The sequence below is a fragment of the Boleophthalmus pectinirostris genome, unplaced genomic scaffold (assembly GCF_026225935.1).
Source record: "Boleophthalmus pectinirostris isolate CB_2022bp ecotype Guang Dong unplaced genomic scaffold, ASM2622593v1 HiC_scaffold_13, whole genome shotgun sequence".
NCBI classification, from domain to species: domain Eukaryota; kingdom Metazoa; phylum Chordata; class Actinopteri; order Gobiiformes; family Gobiidae; genus Boleophthalmus; species Boleophthalmus pectinirostris.
The window spans coordinates 19,187,345-19,207,588 of NW_026571036.1; the positions used below are offsets into that span (position 1 = coordinate 19,187,345).

The 20,244-nt window shown below is 40.0% G+C and overlaps 2 protein-coding genes across 4 annotated transcripts; both read right to left on the minus strand.

The window, feature by feature from the left end:
* Positions 1-294: 294 nt before the first annotated feature.
* sox7 (SRY-box transcription factor 7) lies at positions 295-2,498 on the minus strand. 2 transcript variants are annotated; one of them, XM_055149490.1, is made up of 3 exons: positions 1,964-2,498; positions 810-1,336; positions 295-713 (listed from the first exon to the last, which is right to left on the minus strand). In XM_055149490.1, the coding sequence occupies exons 1-3, from the start codon at positions 2,193-2,195 to the stop codon at positions 399-401; spliced, it is 1,074 nt and encodes a 357-aa protein (XP_055005465.1). In that variant the 5' UTR covers positions 2,196-2,498; the 3' UTR covers positions 295-398. The 2 variants fall into 2 exon arrangements, with proteins under 2 accessions (XP_055005465.1, XP_020781399.2); XM_020925740.2 differs by having other exon boundaries at positions 295-1,336; positions 1,964-2,492.
* Positions 2,499-3,627: 1,129 nt separating this feature from the next.
* Positions 3,628-17,169, minus strand: pinx1 (PIN2 (TERF1) interacting telomerase inhibitor 1). Of its 2 annotated transcripts, none has more exons than XM_055149491.1 (7): positions 17,089-17,169; positions 16,537-16,646; positions 16,275-16,367; positions 14,783-14,858; positions 14,507-14,596; positions 11,490-11,569; positions 3,628-4,546 (listed from the first exon to the last, which is right to left on the minus strand). In XM_055149491.1, the coding sequence occupies exons 1-7, from the start codon at positions 17,105-17,107 to the stop codon at positions 3,923-3,925; spliced, it is 1,092 nt and encodes a 363-aa protein (XP_055005466.1). In that variant the 5' UTR covers positions 17,108-17,169; the 3' UTR covers positions 3,628-3,922. The 2 variants fall into 2 exon arrangements, with proteins under 2 accessions (XP_055005466.1, XP_020781503.2); XM_020925844.2 differs by having other exon boundaries at positions 14,777-14,858.
* Between the last annotated feature and the right edge of the window lie 3,075 nt (positions 17,170-20,244).

The following is a 20,244-nucleotide window of genomic DNA, read 5'->3' on the forward strand; positions in this document are numbered from 1 at the left end:
ATATAAAATATCCAAACAAGACCTCATCCATTTTACAGCAACTGAGGTAACTGGACTCTTCTAAACCCAAGAGGCAGGGCGCAAACGCCATTAACCATATTCTTCAGTCAGTATTACAGTTAGCATCAAAAACATCTAAGCACTTAAATTAGCTTTTGGAAGAGCATTTCTATGTACACGCCATGGAGGCAACAGTAAGTGTGACATTTACAGGGGCACAAGTCTTTAGATAGTTCCTCGGACAGCTGGAGGTGACACACAAGTGTTTGCATCCCTGAGGCAGCCGGGTCCTCCAGTGTTTCTACACAATCATTCATGCTCAGTACATTGTCTTATGCTGCAAGATCAACCCAGCATCTTTATTCTTGAACCATGTGTCTTTGACAGACCAGTGGAGTTTATGAGATGCCATAGTTGTTGTAGTATGCTGCTGTGGCGTCCGCTAACACAGAGATCAGACTGGTTTCTGAGGAGCTGCTAGGGCCAGTGGTGGCAGCTGATGCCACCTGAATATGTCCCGTCACTGTCATGGTGCTGCCCTGCTCCGGGTGGAAGCCTGTCCCTGTGGAGTTCAGATACTGGTCAAACTCATTTCGGTCCACCTCACTCAGAAGCTCTGCTTGGCTCAACTGGTCCAGAGTCTCCAGGTGTCCCTGTGTCTCTGGTGGGGGGGACAGCTGGCCCAGGTGTCCTTGGTGGACACTGTGGTGGACCTGAGGGAAAGAAGAAGCGCTGAAGTAGGAAAGTGGAGGGGCACTCATGAGTCCAGTGTTAGTTTGGGACATGTGAGGAATGTGGCCGCAGTGTACCTGAGACTGAGAGTAGTCAGTGTGGTACGGGGGTGGGCTGCCCATGTGATTCTGGTGCTCCTCTGGACACGAGGCTGAGGAAGAGGAGCAGGAGCTAGTTGAAGAGTAGTAAGCTGAGGGTACATGCTCATGGTCCATTGCGTCTAATGGGGACATCTCCGGGGGAGTGGGCAGGCCATAGGGATAAGTGTCAAAGCCACTGTTGGTGCCGCTGGTACTGGTAGAAGTGGCTGGATCTCTGAATGTCCGGACCCCGGGAAGAACTGAGCTTGGTCCAGAGAAGCCCCCGTCCTCCTTGTCCAGAGGGTGGCACAGCACTCGCTGCTCCACCAGAGAGCTCTGCTCTGGAGCCAGGCTACTCAGCAGGAATCCGGGCTCAACTCGCTTGCAGATGCGCTTGAGCTGTTTCTTTCTGCGTGGACGGTACTTGTAGTTGGGATAGTCCTGCATGTGCTGCACACGGAGCCGCTCAGCTTCCTCCACATAGGGCCTCTTCTGAGGGGGAGTCAGGGCCTTCCATGACTTGCCTGCATTTGGGGGAAAAACAGATTTTAACACAAAATATATTTCTGTAACATTTCATTCATTGTCAAATTATGGGTCAGAAAAAGTGACAAGCCGGTGACCATGTTTTACATATGTTTTAAAACTGCTGAAAAAAAAAAAAAAAAAAAAAAATGATGTATTAACATAACAACAATAACTTTTTTCATACTTTTAAACAAAATAATTAATTAAAACTATTAACACTGCATTTTTATTGACAATGAGGGCAGTTGGTTTAGACCTACACCAAAGGTTTTCCTAATTGTTAGAAGAAAAAATATGGTTCCAAAGCATTTTTGAATAAAGAAAATACTAGTGTAAATAGGTCATTTGATAAAATGTTGGCGTCTCTTCTTTAGAAACTTTGCCTTTTCTCCACTTAATTCTCACTCAGCTGTGAAACTTGAACTGTACTTTTAAATATTTGGGTCACTTCTAAGACCCTACATCAAGCATTTTCAAATTAAATGTATGGTCTTGGATAAAGCTTATTTTAATGTACAAAGGTAACAAGAGACTGTTAATTGTAGTACTAATTAACTATAATTTATTATAATTCGTCATTAATAGCCTAGAAATACTTTTGTATAATAATACTGTTTTCTTACCTAGCATTTTGCTAAGTTCGGCGTTGTGCAAATCCGGATTCTGTACGGCCAGTCGTTTGCGCTCGTCTTTGGCCCAGACCATGAACGCATTCATGGGTCGTCGAATCCGTGGCTCCGGAGCCTTGTCCACTGCGCTCCTGTGAGGCCCGTGTCCCTCGGACCCGTCTCCATCTGCCGAAGGACACTCGAAGGACTCCGGCCACGACGAGTACGCGCTGATGAGAGCAGCCATCTGCGCGCACTCTGCCCCAAACTTTACGCGCGGCACTAAGTGGAAGTATTCTTGGTATAACTCTTTGTGAAAGTAACCCACGCGGAAAGCCGGGCCAGTGAATGTAGTGTTCAAGTGGCCCACTTAGAAACAGGCATGTGCTGATGTAGCGCCGCTCGTCTGCTCTGATTCAGTGTTTGCTCTGTGAGGGGGAGCTTTATATTTGAGGAGCAGGTTCCAAGAGAAACCCCGCAGGACGCTCGCTCCTCCTTGATGCAAATAGAGCCCCGTGAAGAGAGAGACAGATTTCAACACTGCTCACAACTTTAACCTGTAGAACAACAAACCCGCCCAAAACTTGCTCATCCTGAGGAACAGTTTATAAAGGTTTTCTACGGAGAATTGTACTCCTGTCCTGTCTAATTTTAACCCAGTGACACAAACGTTTCGCAACTTAGGTTTGTCTTGGGGAAATTGCCTTCTTAGGAAAATACCTATCCAACCTGTTCTGGTGTAGATTTCTTTAACGTAACGTCCAAACAAAACCTGAAGTGACATTTTCATATTTCCACATAGAATAAGACACTAAATGATGAATTAATGTACTATCGTTTATTATGTTTGTCTATACTAACTGCTCAGGCCGCTCAGTGTGTGGAACTTGTGAGCACATGTGTGGGTGACAGCAGAGATAAAGCCACTACACAAATCAGTTTCCTTCACTAGCTCAAGGGTGTACACAGCAAGTCCAGGAGTTCCTGTTGACAGCAACCACGACCCCATAACAAAGCCCCCCCACTCACATAAATACTGATAGGTCATGTCAAACTTTAGGCTCAAACTTAAGTAGTCGACATTGAATACATGTATCAGAGCTTCTTGCAGCTTGTAACAAATATGTTACACTCAACAAGATTTATTATAAACATAAAACCAAGGAGTAAAGTCCAGATATGAGACCTGGCCTGCACAGGAACAGGATACTGCACCTGAAGCCACAGATTGTGCATGGTCCAGGCACTCTAGTGATCTATAGGGCTGCACTTCCCGTAACTGTTTGGACACTGCCTCATCGCTGCATGCCCAGTGAAAGTCTGCAAAGGCAGGACACTGAAACTCCCAACTTTGTGTGGGCGAGCTATTGTCACTATGTGTGAGGTTGTGTTGATTGGTTTTGAATATAATGTATGCACTCATATGTACCAATAAAAAACATATGTATATATATATATATATATACAAAAAGTACTTCATTCTTAAAAGAAATATATGCACGTCTTAACTAGTAGTGTGTAATACCAGACAGTCTGTTTCCTCTTTTGAGTCATACCACCTACGACTTTTAGAGTTCAAATCAAACAGTATTTTGTAATGTATGCTATTGTATATTGGCATAAATGCTGAAGCATTTATTCATGTGACCCATTAAATGAAAAAAAATAAATAAAATGTATCAAGGCCATTTTTGGTTTATTTAATCTTGAGTGTGAGTGGGCGATGTCGATGATATTGCATCATTCAGTTTATTCCTCCATTCAAAATATGAATGATGTAACTACATGAATACAAAGTTGTCAAGTGACATGTTACACAAATTAATCAAACGTATTTATAAGGTATAATTTCATTTCGTCTTTGACTATGGCACCATTTTGTAATATTGGTAATATTTTCAAATTCATTTTTAGGAAAACAATCTTTCCTGCATGCTAAAAGTGTTGAGTTGAAATAAAAGTTTATATTACTGTTTATTCCATTGTGTCAGATTGTTTTCTTCTTTTACTTTTCTTGTCCTTCTTGGATTTTTTCTTTGCGAAAACACTTTCCACTTGGTCATGATTCTGTACCTTATTAACCTCAGACTGCAAATTGTCATCTTCAGCCAATAAATGTCCATTTATTTCTTCTGTCTCATCTTTATGTTTCTTTTTTTTTTTCTCTTTGGATGAAGGCATCTCTTCTTCCAAGGTCAGAGGTCGCTCATTTTCATGCATTTTTCTTTTTTTGTTCTTTTTCTTCTCAGGATTTCTCTGCTCTGGTTCTTTATGTTCCTCCGATACTGGAGCATCACACTTCTCCTCAGACACTTCAGCTTCATCTGCTGCTTTTTTATCCTTCTTCTTTTTCTTCTTCTTCGGCTGCTCCGCGCTGCAGTTGTTGGTGTCATGCGTAGGACTGTTTTCACCAGAACTCTCATTTACGTCTGAGCTGAGGGCTTGCACCTTTTTCAAACGGGCCATTCTCTGGGCAAAGTACTCCTGCATGGTGAGGCTGCTGGTGACAGTGTTTGTGATGGACTCTGTGTCGAGCTCAGTCGGCGCTATGACGGTGGCCTGCTCTTTTTCGTCTTGAGATTCGCTGCTGTTGCTCTCCTGCACAGAACAGAAAACACCATAGTTAGAATTCAGTGTTGTATTTAGAAATAAACAGCACACAATGGAGGATGTGGGAGTACAAGTGTCGTCTGCCGTCACAGTGAGATTAACCAGATGAGCAGGCCCAGAGTGAAATGAGCCCAAAGAGGATGTTTTTTAACAAACAATAGGTGTGAGAGGATCACACCAAAATAAGCTTTTCACTTAATGTCCAATGTTACGAATGAATCTCACATTCATTATTCCAGACATACATTATGTGTGGTCATCAATTTTTACAATATAGAATGAAAAATATAATAATTATTATTAATTTTTTATTTATTTATTTTTTTTTTTTTACAAATGTTGGCATGTTTGACCAGTTATTGCCATTTCATGCTCAGCTAAATGATGAGAGTTTCTTTTAGGGCCATTGATAAATTATAATATAAATGTCAACACTGAATTTTTTTTTCTCCCATACTGCCCATCTGAATTCATTGTTATGGAGGTGCCCCTTCTTTAAAAAAAAAAAAAAAAAAAAAAAAGCAGAGATATCATTTACAAAGCTCACCTCTTTATGCACTAACCTTTAGGCTAAGACTTTACAACTGTACGCTTTAACGTCTACATTTTAGCTTTACTGTGAACATTTGTCACCTCATGTCCATGCACCATTTGTCTTCATTTTCCTAATGGTCTACTCAATGCATAATGATTTGTCCAGAAGAATACAGACCCTCCTCCTGAGATTCGCACTACACAATACCACTCTGAGTATTACCTCTGGACAGCATTTTTCAAACCCTACAGATTAGAGATAAATTGAAAATATGGTGTGGTGTCAAGTCACTTTGTGGTTTGGCCTTTAAGCTTTTACCTTCACATTACAGTGTTCAAGGATCATTTAGATGGACAGGTTAACCGATGGGCCACTAAAACAAAGCGCAGGTAGGTGCGAACCGATCGCTATCATTACAAGCTCTCCCAGAGGTTTCACAATGGCAGCTTTTTCAAACCAAATTCTGAATTAGCATGCATCCTCCAAAGCCTTTGGAGACTGCTGAAATACTGCACATCATTAGTCTTAACCGAGTAAAAAGGCCTTTCACAGTCAATACATATCCATAAAGAAACGCTATTGTTTTAGTCCACTCAAATGTATTGATTAATAAAGCATTTTTTTTTCAAGTTTAAAAGATGCAATATACAAAACGCATTCTAGGCCCCTCTTCACTTTTAAATTTAATATTGCCACATAAATAAAATATTAAGGACCAACATTTAACAAGCAATACATGGTCCTTCAGGTTCACTGCAATTATAAAAAAGTTCAACTTCCCAGAGAAAATCTATACTTCCTGTTACTGCACAATGGTATCCTCTGCCTTCGAGAGGGGTAAGGGCTCAGAGCTGACAGTGCCAAACAACTTGTACCTGGGATTTGGAAAGATGGCTGGGGGCCACTTTAGCGCTGCCTGTGAAATTACTCTCTAGAGAAGCAGGGTGAATGAGTGAGAGTTAAAGAGTGACAGAGAAACATCTTCATCAGGAGCCCTGCGCAGGCCCACCTGCCTGGGGACCTCCATTAGACTGATCCAGGAGCACAAAGTGCTGCGCTGAGCACAAGCCCAACAGAAACAGGAGGCTGTGGGTATGCTCTGCAGAACAAGCCCTTTGAGTTTTGGTCCTAAGTCTTGGGTAACAAGGTCCCCGAAAACTGACATTTTAAGCTTGGTTTTGTTTCTGTTTAATGCTACTCAACATTTATCTGTGCACGAGGTTTTATTAAGAGAAATGTGCTCATTATACTTTAAGAAGCCTGTTTAGTTTTACAAGTAGTTCATTTGGCAAAAGAATGTGCAGTCATACCATAATAAAATGTTCACAAATATGTATAAAATAAAAGTGTTTACAATATCCCAAGTGTTGTTCAAGGTCATAGAGCTCAAAATCTGTTTATATGACTGTTGACAAAATGCCCAAAATAGATAGTCCCCAGTCATAGCACAGAGGGCTGGGAAATGTCGGGCTGAGATCACACCTATATCCAGCCATGTCCACTCCTCCTCCTCCTCTCAGAGCAGAACCCCAGGAAAAGGATGCGCCGTGTGCGCTGTGTGCAGCTCTGAGATAAGGCTCCTTCAGCAGAGGAGAGGCCTGGCTGGCTATAGGGCCCTTCCTGCACCGCGCTCCCCTGGCGGGGGCTGGGTCTGGCCTGCAGAGGGCCCTAAAGAAAAGGACGGGTGGAAGACATTCAACAGGCCACCTCCTTCAAGACTTTCCAGTTCTGTCTCTGCTAATTTAGACAGGGAAAAGCCAATGCTCACAAAGATGCCAACATACCAAGGCCAACACATTTAGCAGAGACTATCAAGCCAACAGCAGCAGAGATGATGGGAGGTTCACAAGGGTCTCAGGAACTTAGTTTTTACAAGTTCCCTATGAGACCAGATGCAAACAAAAATGTGTTGACATGTTACAGTTCAAGCAATATTTTAGTATACATTGATATAAAATATTGAAGAGTTACTGATATAAAGAAAAGCATGAAAATACTGAGAAGACTGGGTTAAAAGAGTTTCCTCCATTTTTCTAATACTTAGAAATAGTAGTAAATAGTATAGTAATAAAAGAAAAGACTTTTCCCACTTTCCCATGTGAAGTGACTCACTGCTTAATATTTTAACAAGCATTTGGTAATGCTGTAGTTGGTCATTTATTTTCTTAAAAACTGCCTGTTTGCATTATTTATATTTTTCTCATCTTTCAATAGTTTCAAGCCAATATTGGTTGGGTCTGTAATTGCCCGAGTGTGCCCTCATTGTCCTGCCACAATAATAAATTTGGCGATAGTCGAGGTCTATGGATCAGGCCCTGATTAGCCAGCTGTCTCTCCCTGATGAGAACACAGTCCAGCAGCCCATCCTTCATACTCTTCATGTAGGTGGACAGACAAACAGGTGGATACCTTTCCCCTGCTAAATAAATTGACTTGGCTACACATTTCTGCCACAATGGAAATATTTGCGTACTCCCCCCTCTCTGCTGCATAAACTAATTTAGAGTAACAAGGGTGCTCAAAGACCATGCCCCACAAGAAGCTTCTGCTATAGTCAAACCACTCTTCTAAACTCACAGGTGTTTTTGTGTTTGAATAGTATGAACCACAAAAGTGGGTTTGAAAAATTGCATTTTGTTCCCAGTGTGAGAACGTTTATCATAAAGAACAAATGAATAAAGTATTATGCATGCAGTAGGGCTGCCCAATCCTTGTTCAACATTGCAAATGCTTGCAGACAAAGCTGCCTGCAAGTGTACCGGGGTCTCCCCCGCCAAAACCCCAGAGAGGGCTGCACTGATCATTTTCTCTGCAGTGATTTATTAAAGTCCATAATTAAATGCTATGTGGTGGCTGTAAACAGCCAAGAGGGCTGGAAATCTTTGGATGGTTAGCTGCACCTTGCAGTAATTACCACAACCCAATATATTCTTGCTTAGCCTTAAAGACTGTCAGACTTTTCTTATCCAGTGTTAATCTTTGGAGACTCATAAAAGCTATAGTAGTGAGATGTCACTTAGCTGCTCTTGATTTTTTTGGCAGTAACTGCAAACTTACCTGTTAGATGTTATCAGAGAACGAATAAGAGTGTAGGCTCACATACCAGTGTTATGGCATGATGCACATTACATTTACTGAGAGAATAAAATAATTATAATTTTTTTTTAATTCTGAGAACTTTGATAGTGTAATCAAACAGAATTAAATAAAATATACAGTGTTATGATTTAATTGTAGCCACAGTCTAGTCGCCAAAATGTATTTGTTTTTAAAATGTAAGTTAAATCTGCATCATCAGCACATAATTCCCGACATCAATTGGGTGAGTGTCGCCAAACGACCACATCTACCAAATGGCCCTAGCCCGATGCAGGGCGTACACTTCAGACTGGAGGTGTCGGGGGAGCCCTGCTGACGCGTGATCCTTCATGTGGATGGTGCGTGGGTTGGGAAACCTTCAACAGGTGCCACCCGACGAGGCCTAATCCTCAGGCCTTTGTGTGCAGCCAGAGTGGGAGTGAGAGAGGGCGCAGGGGTCAGACCGACCCAGGACAGGGGAGCACCATACCAACCCAGTGACTGGAGCACTGAGAACCAAAACAAACCCAAATTCTTCTTGTCATTATTCTTATCTGACATTTAAGGCACAAAAAATATGTCAGTAAGTAAAACTATTTTTATAATAATTATTATCAAATTTGCCTTTTAAAATTAAAGCATTTTTTTATTTGTATATGTAACAAAACAAAAAGAAATGAAATGTAGGCAAGAAGATGTAACTGTGCCTGGTTTCCACCTTTCATGAGAGCCGGCAGGTTTAAAAAATGGCCAACTTTTGTTGATATATGAATCGGCGGGGAGTCTATTTATCAGCCGGCCCTCTGTGGTCGCCCGCTTTGGTCCCTTAAGTCACAAGTCGCGTCGCTCCCCTTTGACTGATTAATTAGCCAATCAGAGGACATTTTTCACTGGGCGGCAGAATGGTTTATTTCAGCTAATGCCGGGTTTCCAGTGGAGGCCCGCTGGAGCCTCGTCGGCTCTTTCAGCCTGCCTGAGTGGCTGGGCAGAGGGGCAGGGGAGATAAATCAAGCAGGGCTGGCCCTGTGCGTGCCTCCCTTAACTAAACCCCCCGAGGAGGGCACAGGAGGAGGACACAGGACGGCCAGGGGCACTGCTCGCCCGCCGATAAGCACTGGGAGCACAGGGCTGCCAAAGAGCCTTCATTTAGAAGTGGCCGAGGCTTTTTGATATCTCGGCAGAGAAGGCCTGTCGTTTGTCATGCTGTGAGTAATTGTGTTGAGGGGCACAAGAGGAGGCTGGAGAAGGAGGAGGTTCACAGGCGTGGGACGGGTGATGGATCACACTGAAGCCTGTAGATGGACATGTGCTCCACCACAACCCCATAACCCTCACCGGACACACTGTAAATAATAGCTTTAGCCACTGTGAAGAGATGGTCGACAACACAAATTTGTAACTCAAACAATTAATCCCCAGCACCTCTACCTACAATATGTACATGGTTCATATAGAAGATGCATTATTTCAACTGGCGAAAGTCCGTCACTCTGTATGCATTTATTTTGAGTTTTAGCCACTGCAATTTCATGAGTGAATCCACAGAGGCAGAGTTAAAAAGCAGGAAGCAAATTACTAGGAAACAAAATAAATCCAACCATAAAAGGGTAGTAGATGAACTGACAGATTACAGTGTCAATCAGTTATCAATTCACAGTCTCAATACAAGCAAACAAGCCGTTGAAATAAAACAGTAAGCCAAATTTGGACTCAAAATGCAACAGAGAGTTTAGTGTCTTTAGTAAACAACAGATCAGTAAGGCTGGTGTCATGGATCCCCACACTGCAGCACAATGGTGCAGTGACCGGCGCATCACCCACAGTGCCTCCACCTTCGATATCCCTGACCCTAAACCACACACTCTAGAGGAATCATTGTACTGTATATCTGTGCACCGTTTGATATGTTCAGAGGCGTCCCTGCTGACTGAAAAATAACCCATAACTCAACAATTAGGAACAAAGACAGACAGTACACATTGCTTTAATTTACACTGTTAATCAGCTGAAATGCAGTGGTCATTGTGCTGTTAGGGCTCATTGTGTATATGGAAGAAATTATATTATTTTACAGTCCACTTTCACTCTGCTGATTTACCTTAAAACACGTGACTAAAATTACCTCCAGGCTGTACGGTCAACTAACGTCATGACCTGCCGATTCATTAGTCAACTAAAAAGGGCGAGTTTCTGACCCAAACTGTACACACATGACTACACCTGCATGGCAGTAGGATGTAAAAGCAACTGTTTATATGTCCCATATAAATCTTTATCTTTATTTTTATCTTTAAAAAAAACAAAAAACAAAAAACAAAAAACTGGGAGCTAATACAGTTGTCTGGACACTATCCTTTAAATTTTCGAGTCCTGTACTCTGCTGAGATTTTGTGCATTTCCCATTTTAATATAAGGGTGTCAACTTTCCATGTTTTATATGTTAAGGAGCTGGGTAGTTCCCTTTATCAGATGGCTGACAAAATGCAATAAAGGAAGGGTTAAAGTTGCTAATACTTAGCATAGAAAATTGAAATGTTATGTTTGAAGAGACCAACTACAAATTCAAGGAGCTAAGATTAAACTTTTTTGCAAGAGTCACCATTTTACTTTTCCAAACCATCTACAATTTGAAGTTGCCTTTGATAATGCCTGCTGGCAGACTCAACTTCCTGATGTGAGCACTCCCAGGCAGAAGAGAGAAGAGGCGGAGAGTAGAAGGGGCCAAATCCTTTAACTGGATTTAGATGCTCCAGCCACCATCAGTGGCCTGTTGGCAGTGTTTAGCAGTGCACTGTGACAAGGCTAATCTGGAGCCATAGGCCAATGTGCAGCCAGAGCCTGTGAAACTGGAGTGATGGCAGCGTCAGCACCACGAGCCACACTCATTACAGCACAGACACTGGCTGAGACACAGTAATCAAAGCCTGCTTCTTCATAAATGGGATAAAAGAGAATTTTAGTACTACTATTACGATTTGTAGGATAGTATACAGCACACAAGTCTTGATGGCTATCTCACCTGGATCTGATTTAACTTTGTTTAAGCAGGAAAACTCCCAAAGAGATTTGGAATCTCATTTACGGGACAGTCCAGGGAGACCCAGTGTTAACAGAAAACATGCATAGTCCACAATGTCAACTTGTCACTAAACATTTACACAATGATGAAATCATGAAAATTTAGGAATTTGACAAAAGCAAGTTGTACATGTAGGCAAATAATGTCACAGTAAAGATGTTGATCTAATTCAGAAAAACAGAACATGCAAACTGAACTAATTTGTAGTAATTGCACCAAGTTAGTTTTTTCTTTCTTACCTGATCTTGTTCCTTTGATGGACCTCTTTTCCCAAAAATACAGTTGAGATCTTTTTCACTTCTAGAAGAAAGGTCCTTTCCTAAAACAAACAAAACATGGATTTTTATAATGGTGCCTGGTGTACACATCCATATCTACAATATCAATTATAATTTAAATTATTTATAATGGTGCATAGGCATCACTTCAAAGTTTGTGCCAAAACAGTGGAAATATTGGAAATTCCGGTGGTTTCTGGCTGTGGGACAAAAACGATAAAGAAAAATAAACTTGTTCTAGTCCTGCAATTCCAAACCTCCGGAGTCCCACTTTCAGGACAGGCCTCAAAGACTCCTGAAGAACATGGCCTCCCGTCTACAGCCTGGACCTGTTCGCACAGCTGCATCCTCTTCCTTCAGCGCGACCCTGATAACATTTGGTTATTTATTGCTTTAAAATCTCTATCTCCCTGTGTCCTGGCTTTGAAAGTCACTCCCAAGACATGTCTAAGAAGTAAAAACAAAAAAATATGCTGAAAACCGAAATGTCTGGGGGACTGTTATGTTTATCACTAACCTTTTGGCAAAAACAAGAGTGAATTTCCCCTTTCTGACAAGGAAGTACCTTTATATACACATTTTAGGTTTACACTAGGGCTGAAACTATTGAAATATTCTTCAACTACGGTAATTAACTTCAACTTATCTGGTCAGGAACCCTGGTCATATTTTGGTTGTAAATATACTGGCAAATTTATATAGTATTGGATGGCCACAAGCTGCAACACTTTAGTTTCACACAAAACCATGGGCCATTCGGGATTTAAAAAAAATTACATACATTTGAATATTTATCGTGTACCAATTACGCAATTTTAGATGATTTTTTTCGTATTATGAGAAGATATGAAGATGCATACTGGATTACAGCAAAACTGGAAAACAGAAACAACAGAAACTGAAAGAATAGCTTAACAACAATACACAAGGTTCACAGAGATGATAGTATTATTTATATATACATATAGTGTAATGTTTGCATAAGGAAAACGGTTAAGGACTATGTAGTAAAATTACCACAGCCAGGCCAACCACAACCACAGATGACATTGCACTGTAGTTACACCCCTCTTCCCCCCCAGTGACAGGTGATAGATGGAGGCAGCAATTAAATGTGGGTTACTGGTTTATATCACAGGTCCACACCAATGCAGTGGAGATTTTGATGCTTTTCCCCACAAACAAAGACAATCAATCCTCAGTTCTGCCACTATGAAGAAGCCCCAAAGAGGATATCGATAAAAAGTTTCAAAGTGCACAGCCGACCTGTGTAGAGAAAAGAATCTAATGGGTCCTATATATTCACACTGGTTTACAAGAAAGCCTATACAGGCCCCCTAATTAATACTGTTCTTACATTAGGACAACCTCATGACGTCAGGATGCCTTAAGGTCAGTCAGACTTGCGAAGAGCCTTTGAGGACTTTGATTGTGTCTAAATTACCATCACATAATATACAAGTAAAAAAGTTTACATATAAAATTTGTATAATAATGTTATATTGATGATGACTTTTGAGTATTGGGGGCACTATAGAATTCTAAACATTATTTCTTTTAAAGTAAAATTCAGTTAATTGGAAGTGAGCCTGATGGTACCTTTAACATTCTCATCTGATCAAATAACAAGCTTAACGGTAACGCCATTACCAGTCCTAACTTGGCAACAGCTACAAAGAGGAGCTGATATTTGATCACTCTCTGGAAACATGCAAACAGGCGTGACTGAAATTAGTCCAAGGTAACGCTTTGGTCACCATGCCAATCCATATCACAAGCGAGACAGTGATGCCATGCCAACTGTATTACGATTTCTACAATAGAGATATTCAACCTATTCAAGTAGCTCTAAAAAATCAATGTCGTATGGCAATTAATGTTTGATGTAAAGGAAAATTAGGTTTCTAAGTAAATCTGTAGTTATCACTAAAATGCGTTGCCATCCTACAGTGACATGGCAACCGCTTGTGAGAAGAGTGACAGGTGGTATTGAGTTGCTTACCTATTACCCAAGTATGCAATTAAAGTAAGTAAAACAAACGTTGTAAATATTGAATTACAATAAGATTTGAGTAAAGGATTGTTTCTGTCTTGAACCATCCAGGGAACTACGCATTACATAAAAAGTACTAGGCGCAGAGTAACTAATCTCTTTAAGGCTAAAGAGGCCTTGGGAGGTTAAAGGTTTTAATTTAAGTTTCAGTTTGCTTAAATTAGAAACATGTTGGTACTATAAAAATGGATCACCAGGGCTGATGATGGAAAAGGAGGATAAAATATTTTACTGATATACATCATTAATAATTTGCAGACTACAGTAGTACAGAAAGAAGATTAAAATAAATATAGCAATACAATTAAATATGCAAATATAATCTCTTACAAAAAGATGGCTCCATTTCAAGTAACTACTGAAGAATCTATTTGGACAAGTGGTAAAACATTCACTCCAAAAACTTCTGTCCAGTTAACACAATTTAACTTTATTTTACATATGAGTGCATTTGTACATGTGATTTTTTTATTTCTACATAGTATGGTATGTGTATGGGGTTGTACTGATGGGAACACTTTTTCACCAACACCAAAGTATTCTATGTAATTAAAAGGGACTCCGCATTAATAAGTGCCCATAATATAATTAAACTTCGGTTCCGTGGTGCTTGACACAAGATTCCTCCAGATATCTGTCAGTGCACTGGCCTTGACCACCACGTTTTGACTTCCTGCCTTGTAAACTAATGAAAATACAAGACGGCTCCCTGGCACTGACTAGGCTCCCTGACCCGGCACAGGCTGGCAAAGTCTGCGGTCAGCGCCAAGGCTTTGAATATGTGATAAAAGGGGTGTCTGCACTTAAGAATAGATGTGCTAATCTTTAATCAGGGTGGAAGGTTCTGTCTGGAGAAGGAATTACAAGTACCTCATGCACTGGACATTTGGGGAAATATAGGCCTGCTGCCCACAGGTCGACTCACCTTTAGTGAACTTCATATAATGAACCCTCTTTCTGGCGGTTTTGGACTTCTCTTCCAGGCTAAACCCCTTCTGCTCCTCTGGAGGAGATTCTAAATCAGAAGGTACAAAACATAGTGTTAAATATACAATAGCCAAACTCACTTAGATTATTATCCAAGCCCAATTCACTGTCAACATAAAAGACTGAACAGAACCTATGTTGATTTATTTGTGTGACAATGTGGCGCCCTCTACTGACAAAATACAAGTAAAACATGACAGTACTGTACCATTACCGTTGTTCTGACCATGACAACTGTTGAGTTGAGCCAAAAGCTCATTGAAATCATCCTGATGGGCAATCCAGTTATCCTGTTAACACACAAACTGCATTCACAATCTGCACACATTACACTGCCATTTAAGTAACAATGAAGAGAGGGAAAAAAAAAAAAAAAAAGCATCACAATTCAGAAAACAAAAGCCTCCTTTATGCTTTATCAGGGTTCCTACAGGTTTATTCAAGTTAAATTAAAATCTTTTTAAGACCTTTTATATAAAAACTTAATACCTATTTCAAAGCCTATTTCATAGACCTACCGGCAAAAAAAATACAAAATTCTTGAATTTGTGTTCATTAATTTCTGAAATGTGAAAATGTGGAATGTGTAAAGGATGATGGAAGAATGATGTAACCTCACTACAGCACAGTAGTAAGTGCTGACACTACAACACCAACACAGTACAGACACAGACCACCTTCCAAACAGGGGTGTGAAAAAACAAACAGTTCAGCAGACCACAATCAAGTTTGACTAAAGGCTGTCACACACTATAGGATTTTTCTGTCTTAAATGATTTTTAAATGTGCGATAAAAAGTGCACACTACAGACACAAGGAGAATCCTATGAAAGTCAAAATCTCATATTTGAAAGATTGCAGCGAGATATGGCTGCAGACCACAGGCTACAAGCAGGCATGAAAACGGGTCAGGGGTGACAAAGGTGAAAAGGGTTCACGAGGAGCAATGTGGCCTCTGGTGTGTGTGTTTTGCAATTAATCGACTAATCTATTGACAATGTTTTTGTTTAATCAATTAATCAAATTATAACTTTTTATACAGAAATTTGCTCCAAATTTTCCATAAAGATTAACCCTGTTTTTTTAAATTAAATTAAACTAATAAAAAGTATATTTTGTCTTGTAGGAACATTGCTGATGCTGGTTACTTATGTTACTGTCATGTAAAACAGTTACAGGATTCAAGACAAGGACCTAAAATGCTGCTTAAGGCTATAGGCAAATATACAGACTGTAATACAGCGCTACAGTTATGGAGAGCCCCACACAGTGGGACCAATGGGTGTTAACTTAAATGAACAGCTGACAGTGAGTTGGTGCCTCGCGCCTGTATGTTGCATGGTGCACACGCCAAACCCAGATATAAGAAAAGACTTTTTAAAGTAGTATTTCCAAATTCATAAATTCAATGCTTTTATGACTTTTTAAGACACCGCAGAAACCCTGTTTATGCTAACCAAAGACATGTTAGTAATGTTCACTGTTTCATAGTAAATAAAATAAAAACTCAAACTCACTTCAATGAATTGTAACTAATTGTCAAAAATACACAAAGCAGAACACATTTTATTCCATATTTGACTTTTCTACTGCAAATAAATTGCACAATCCAACATTACATTAAAAAAAATTGACAAAAAGCTAATTCAGTCACACACAAGAAACTAATTCATATATCTACAAGATTTACCGATCTATAAAATTACCTCATGACTGGCATTGGCTCCAAGACCATAGCTGTCATTTTTTACTCTGACTTTGATGTGTTCTGTGGCGCCTTGCTCGGTTCTTCCCAGGCCCTAAAACACACAAAATATAAATTACTGAATTACATAAAAGTAATGTAATTGTTTTTGTGTGTTCTGAATGCCAACATACATACCTATTACTCAACTTTTTCCAAAGTACAATTAAGACGTAATAATAAATGCTATAATAATGACATAATTATTAAGCAAAATCACCCACCTTGCCCTTGGACCAGCCCATTCGCTCCAGCATCTTCTGCCCAAACTTGTTGTCATCTTTGCTCCAGGCGCTGTTCCTTGGGTCAACTGACCACTTCTGTTTCCTCCGGGCTGGAAAGAGGAAAATGGGTAAGCAAGAGATCAAGTCACTGATCAGTAAAGGGATCCCCGTTAGTGGTAAACTAAGAAACCATTTATTAGTGTGGACTGAACTTAGCAGCTACCCATTATTTAGGTTCAGTGCAGGCCCAGTCCACATCAAACTTCCCGTCATCTTTGGACACACGATGCAATCGATCGAAAATAAACATTAAAGGGATAATGAAATAAACTTTCACTAAACACATGCTATTTAAATACTACAGCTAACACGTGTACACGCAACATAAGCAGCTAATGCTACAAAAACAACAGAAAACCATTACTAGGAGAGATATTGTGGAAACAGGCACTCGAAACGAAACTTCGCTGCGTGCTTTATAAGATCATACACGCATATATCGACTTTCGACCGTCACAACAATTAAAATTATGAAAAATAAAGTAAACTTACGTTCCGCGAGCATGGACATCTTGGGGTCCTGTCAACACCGAGCCGGCAAAAAAGGTGGCCGAAACCATGCCAAATTAAAACAAATAAAAAGTGCTGATTTGCGAAACACCAAATGAACTCATTAAAACTACACTAAAATGAATCTGGTTTATTATCTGTTATCTTAATACTGTTATTTATATTGAACAAATTGCAAGCATGCGTGCTCAAAAAAATTTAAAATAATAAAATAATAAAATAAAACAGTAGTATCCACTTTGGCCGGCAGAGGGAGTACTTGTCCTTATAACGCGCTTTTTGGCTAGGGGCAAGAGCATGGGCTTATGGGCTACGGGTTAGTCAAGTTCACGGACCTTTCTTAAACAGACATAAATGCAAGCAAGTACACCTTAACAGCCTTGTTGGAGTATGAAATGACAAGTCTTTGAAAACATTAGCTTAAAACTATTGATCTTACAGTGTGTAAGTTTTCGATTTTAAATTCCATAAACATGGCCTATACTGTGTCCCCAGATAGGAGGTAGATATGTTCAAATCAACTTGTTGCTTTTACTAACAATTGAAAGGCCGATTCTAATAAATTCCAGTTCGGTAAAGCCTAAATAATTTAGGTTACAGGCATACGGAGCTTTCTTGTGCAACAGGTGGTCGGGGCCATTAGAATAACAAAAACACCGCAACAGTAAAGTAGTTATGCAGAATCGCCTTCAATACGACAACGTTTTAGTCTGGGTGTCTGGATATTGTCCACATGAAAGGATTCCCCTTGTTTTACATTTAGGACTATTTACCATCAGAATTACAAATAGTTTTTATTCTATCCCAAGGGGAAAATGGATTTGAGCAAGTGGATTAGAGGGCTATTTCTGAAACGTCTTTTATTACATTGTCAAGCATAACAGTGGAGGACATGATTTATTGCATTGTCAAGCACAACAGTAGATGAATGGTCTTGTGTTATTGTGTGTTATAGGCCTATAATGAAATATGTGAAGCGTAAGTAGCAGAATATTTATTTTCTTGTGTTTTCTTCTTTTCCAATTCCTTTCATTATTATTATTATATATATTTTTTACTTGTATGTATTTTTATTACAAAGAAATATACCATCACATTAATTTTCCACTTGTCCTGCTCCTAATGATCCTCAGGTACAACCTTGTATTGGAGCCTGGCCTTGGCCTAATTGTGCATATCCACTTAGAGCTAGAGATCTAGGTACTTCAGCAGTGACTGTTCTTGAATCAGACCCCAGCTTCCACTTGTTAAGAGTCTATAGTGCAGTGGTACAGGTGATAATCTGATCCCAGATCTGCTTCTCAGGTTTCTGCCCTAATCGTGGGATTAAAGGGTTGTGTAACAGTCGGTGTACAGGGATCAGTGACAGTGAATGTTGTCATGACCTGAAAGTATTACATCTTACAGCAAAAAGGGCCAAGGCATGGTGCTATTCACAGCCAGCATAATGTACATAGCAAACATTTGAGGTCACACAAGTCAAATATTGATTTTCTCATTTTATTGTATTAGTCATGTTTACAGACCAGTGGAGCATTGTTTATGTGCAACAGAATAAATCAGGTATATGGCCCTTGATTTAGATGGATTTATGGGGTTAAATTAAGAGTAAACTTTTAGTAAGCCTTGATGATCATTTTGGTATAGTACACCAAAGAAAACATAAATTACCAATTATTAGGTTTACTTATGCTATTTGTGCCTGACTTGTACATCAGGTAAATAGAATAATAAAAAAAAAAAAAAAAAAAATGTCAATTTTATGCTAATTATTTAAGGTGTGATGTGATTTCACTGGCCTGTGTGGCTTTGCATTCTACTTTTTTTTTTTTTTTTTTGTTCACCACTTCGAGGAAAGTCACAGACTGTTCTGTTTTGACTGGTGCTCACATCAGTTCTGGAGACCAGTGTATAGAGTAGGAGGGGCTTGTGTGCTGGGGTCTCATGTAACAGCTGTGGGACTGTGTTATGGCGGGTTGGAGCGCAGCCAAACTACTCCCCCTGCTCCCCTCCTCCATTCAAACTCTATATGTCACGCTTGTTCTCTATGTCCAGTTTAAGACACTCAAGCAGGGGGCCCCAGCGTCTGAACCCGCAGGCCACTGATTGGCTGATGGTGGGTGCCCAAGGAGATGGTTACATAAGAGGAGGGCCCAAGACAGCAAAACACAGGAGAGAGTGAGTTACCCGTGTCAGATGGACCATTGTGCCCATTTCCCTAACAGTGTAACAGGGATCTCTTATAGCCTGTATAGCTGTAGTACGCTGAAGTACACACCCCTGGCTTTGTGCCTCTTCTTGGAAAAACTGTATCTTAAACACACACAGGCACAAACAAAATGTTCACTCCACTTACAATACACTCTTAGATAAGCCCAACTGATATAACTAGAAAATGTATGTTAAACTGCAACACAAACATTTACATAATAACTGTAAAAGATAATATAATAAGCAAGAAATGAACACTGTAGACCTCAGACAAAACATGTTAAATATAGCATATAACATGGTTTATCCATTGTTTAAAGTGCACCTGCAGTTTCACTGTCATGCATTTGTTAACCAGTATCATTGAGATGAAGGCATGCAGAGTGTTGGAGGAAAAACTAGTAGCCCAAGAATTATAAAGAGAGACAGAACATTATTTACCATCAATATGAGACCTGGAAACTCAATTCTCAACACATTTTGGTACTTTTCACGTCCCCATGCTTCCACGCTCTGGTGACTTAGATCAGATGACGCTTCGCAAAAAACAAATGTCAACAAGGACCTAGATGTACATGTCCTTGGTACAGTTGTGCAATTTTCCCATCACGTTTCATTTAAAAGCATATTGATTTAAAGATGTGCACTTGCTTCTTACACTCGTTTGAATTTCGCATTTATGCTCACATTTGAATGCCAAGATTTATCACTGCATAATGTAGTTAAAAAATACAGCCTAAATGAGAAAAAGGGTCACTGAACGGACAAAATAAATTGCACAAAGGATTTCAGGCGTGATGTGAAGGACACTACTGACGTTTTTGGCTATGGTCTCTGCTTACCGAAACTGGGCTGTGTGAGTTCATTTATATTGATTTGCTTAGCTCAGCGATCTTCATTCATCGCAAAGGATTTTAAGTTAGTTTT

What these genes read in the sequence shown, in the direction of transcription:
- sox7 (XM_020925740.2), bottom strand. Translation starts at nt 2,195, where the DNA reads ATGGCTGCTCTCATCAGCGCGTACTCGTCGTGGCCGGAGTCCTTCGAG. An exon ending in CGAACTTAGCAAAATGCTAG is followed by an intron (nt 1,337 to 1,963) that starts GTAAGAAAACAG and finishes CCCCAAATGCAG; the next exon opens with GCAAGTCATGGAAGGCCCTG.
- pinx1 (XM_020925844.2), bottom strand. An exon ending in TGGGCTGGTCCAAGGGCAAG is followed by an intron (nt 16,368 to 16,536) that starts GTGGGTGATTTT and finishes TGTGTGTTTTAG; the next exon opens with GGCCTGGGAAGAACCGAGCA. An exon ending in TGGTCAGAACAACGGTAATG is followed by an intron (nt 14,597 to 14,776) that starts GTACAGTACTGT and finishes CTTCTGATTTAG; the next exon opens with AATCTCCTCCAGAGGAGCAG.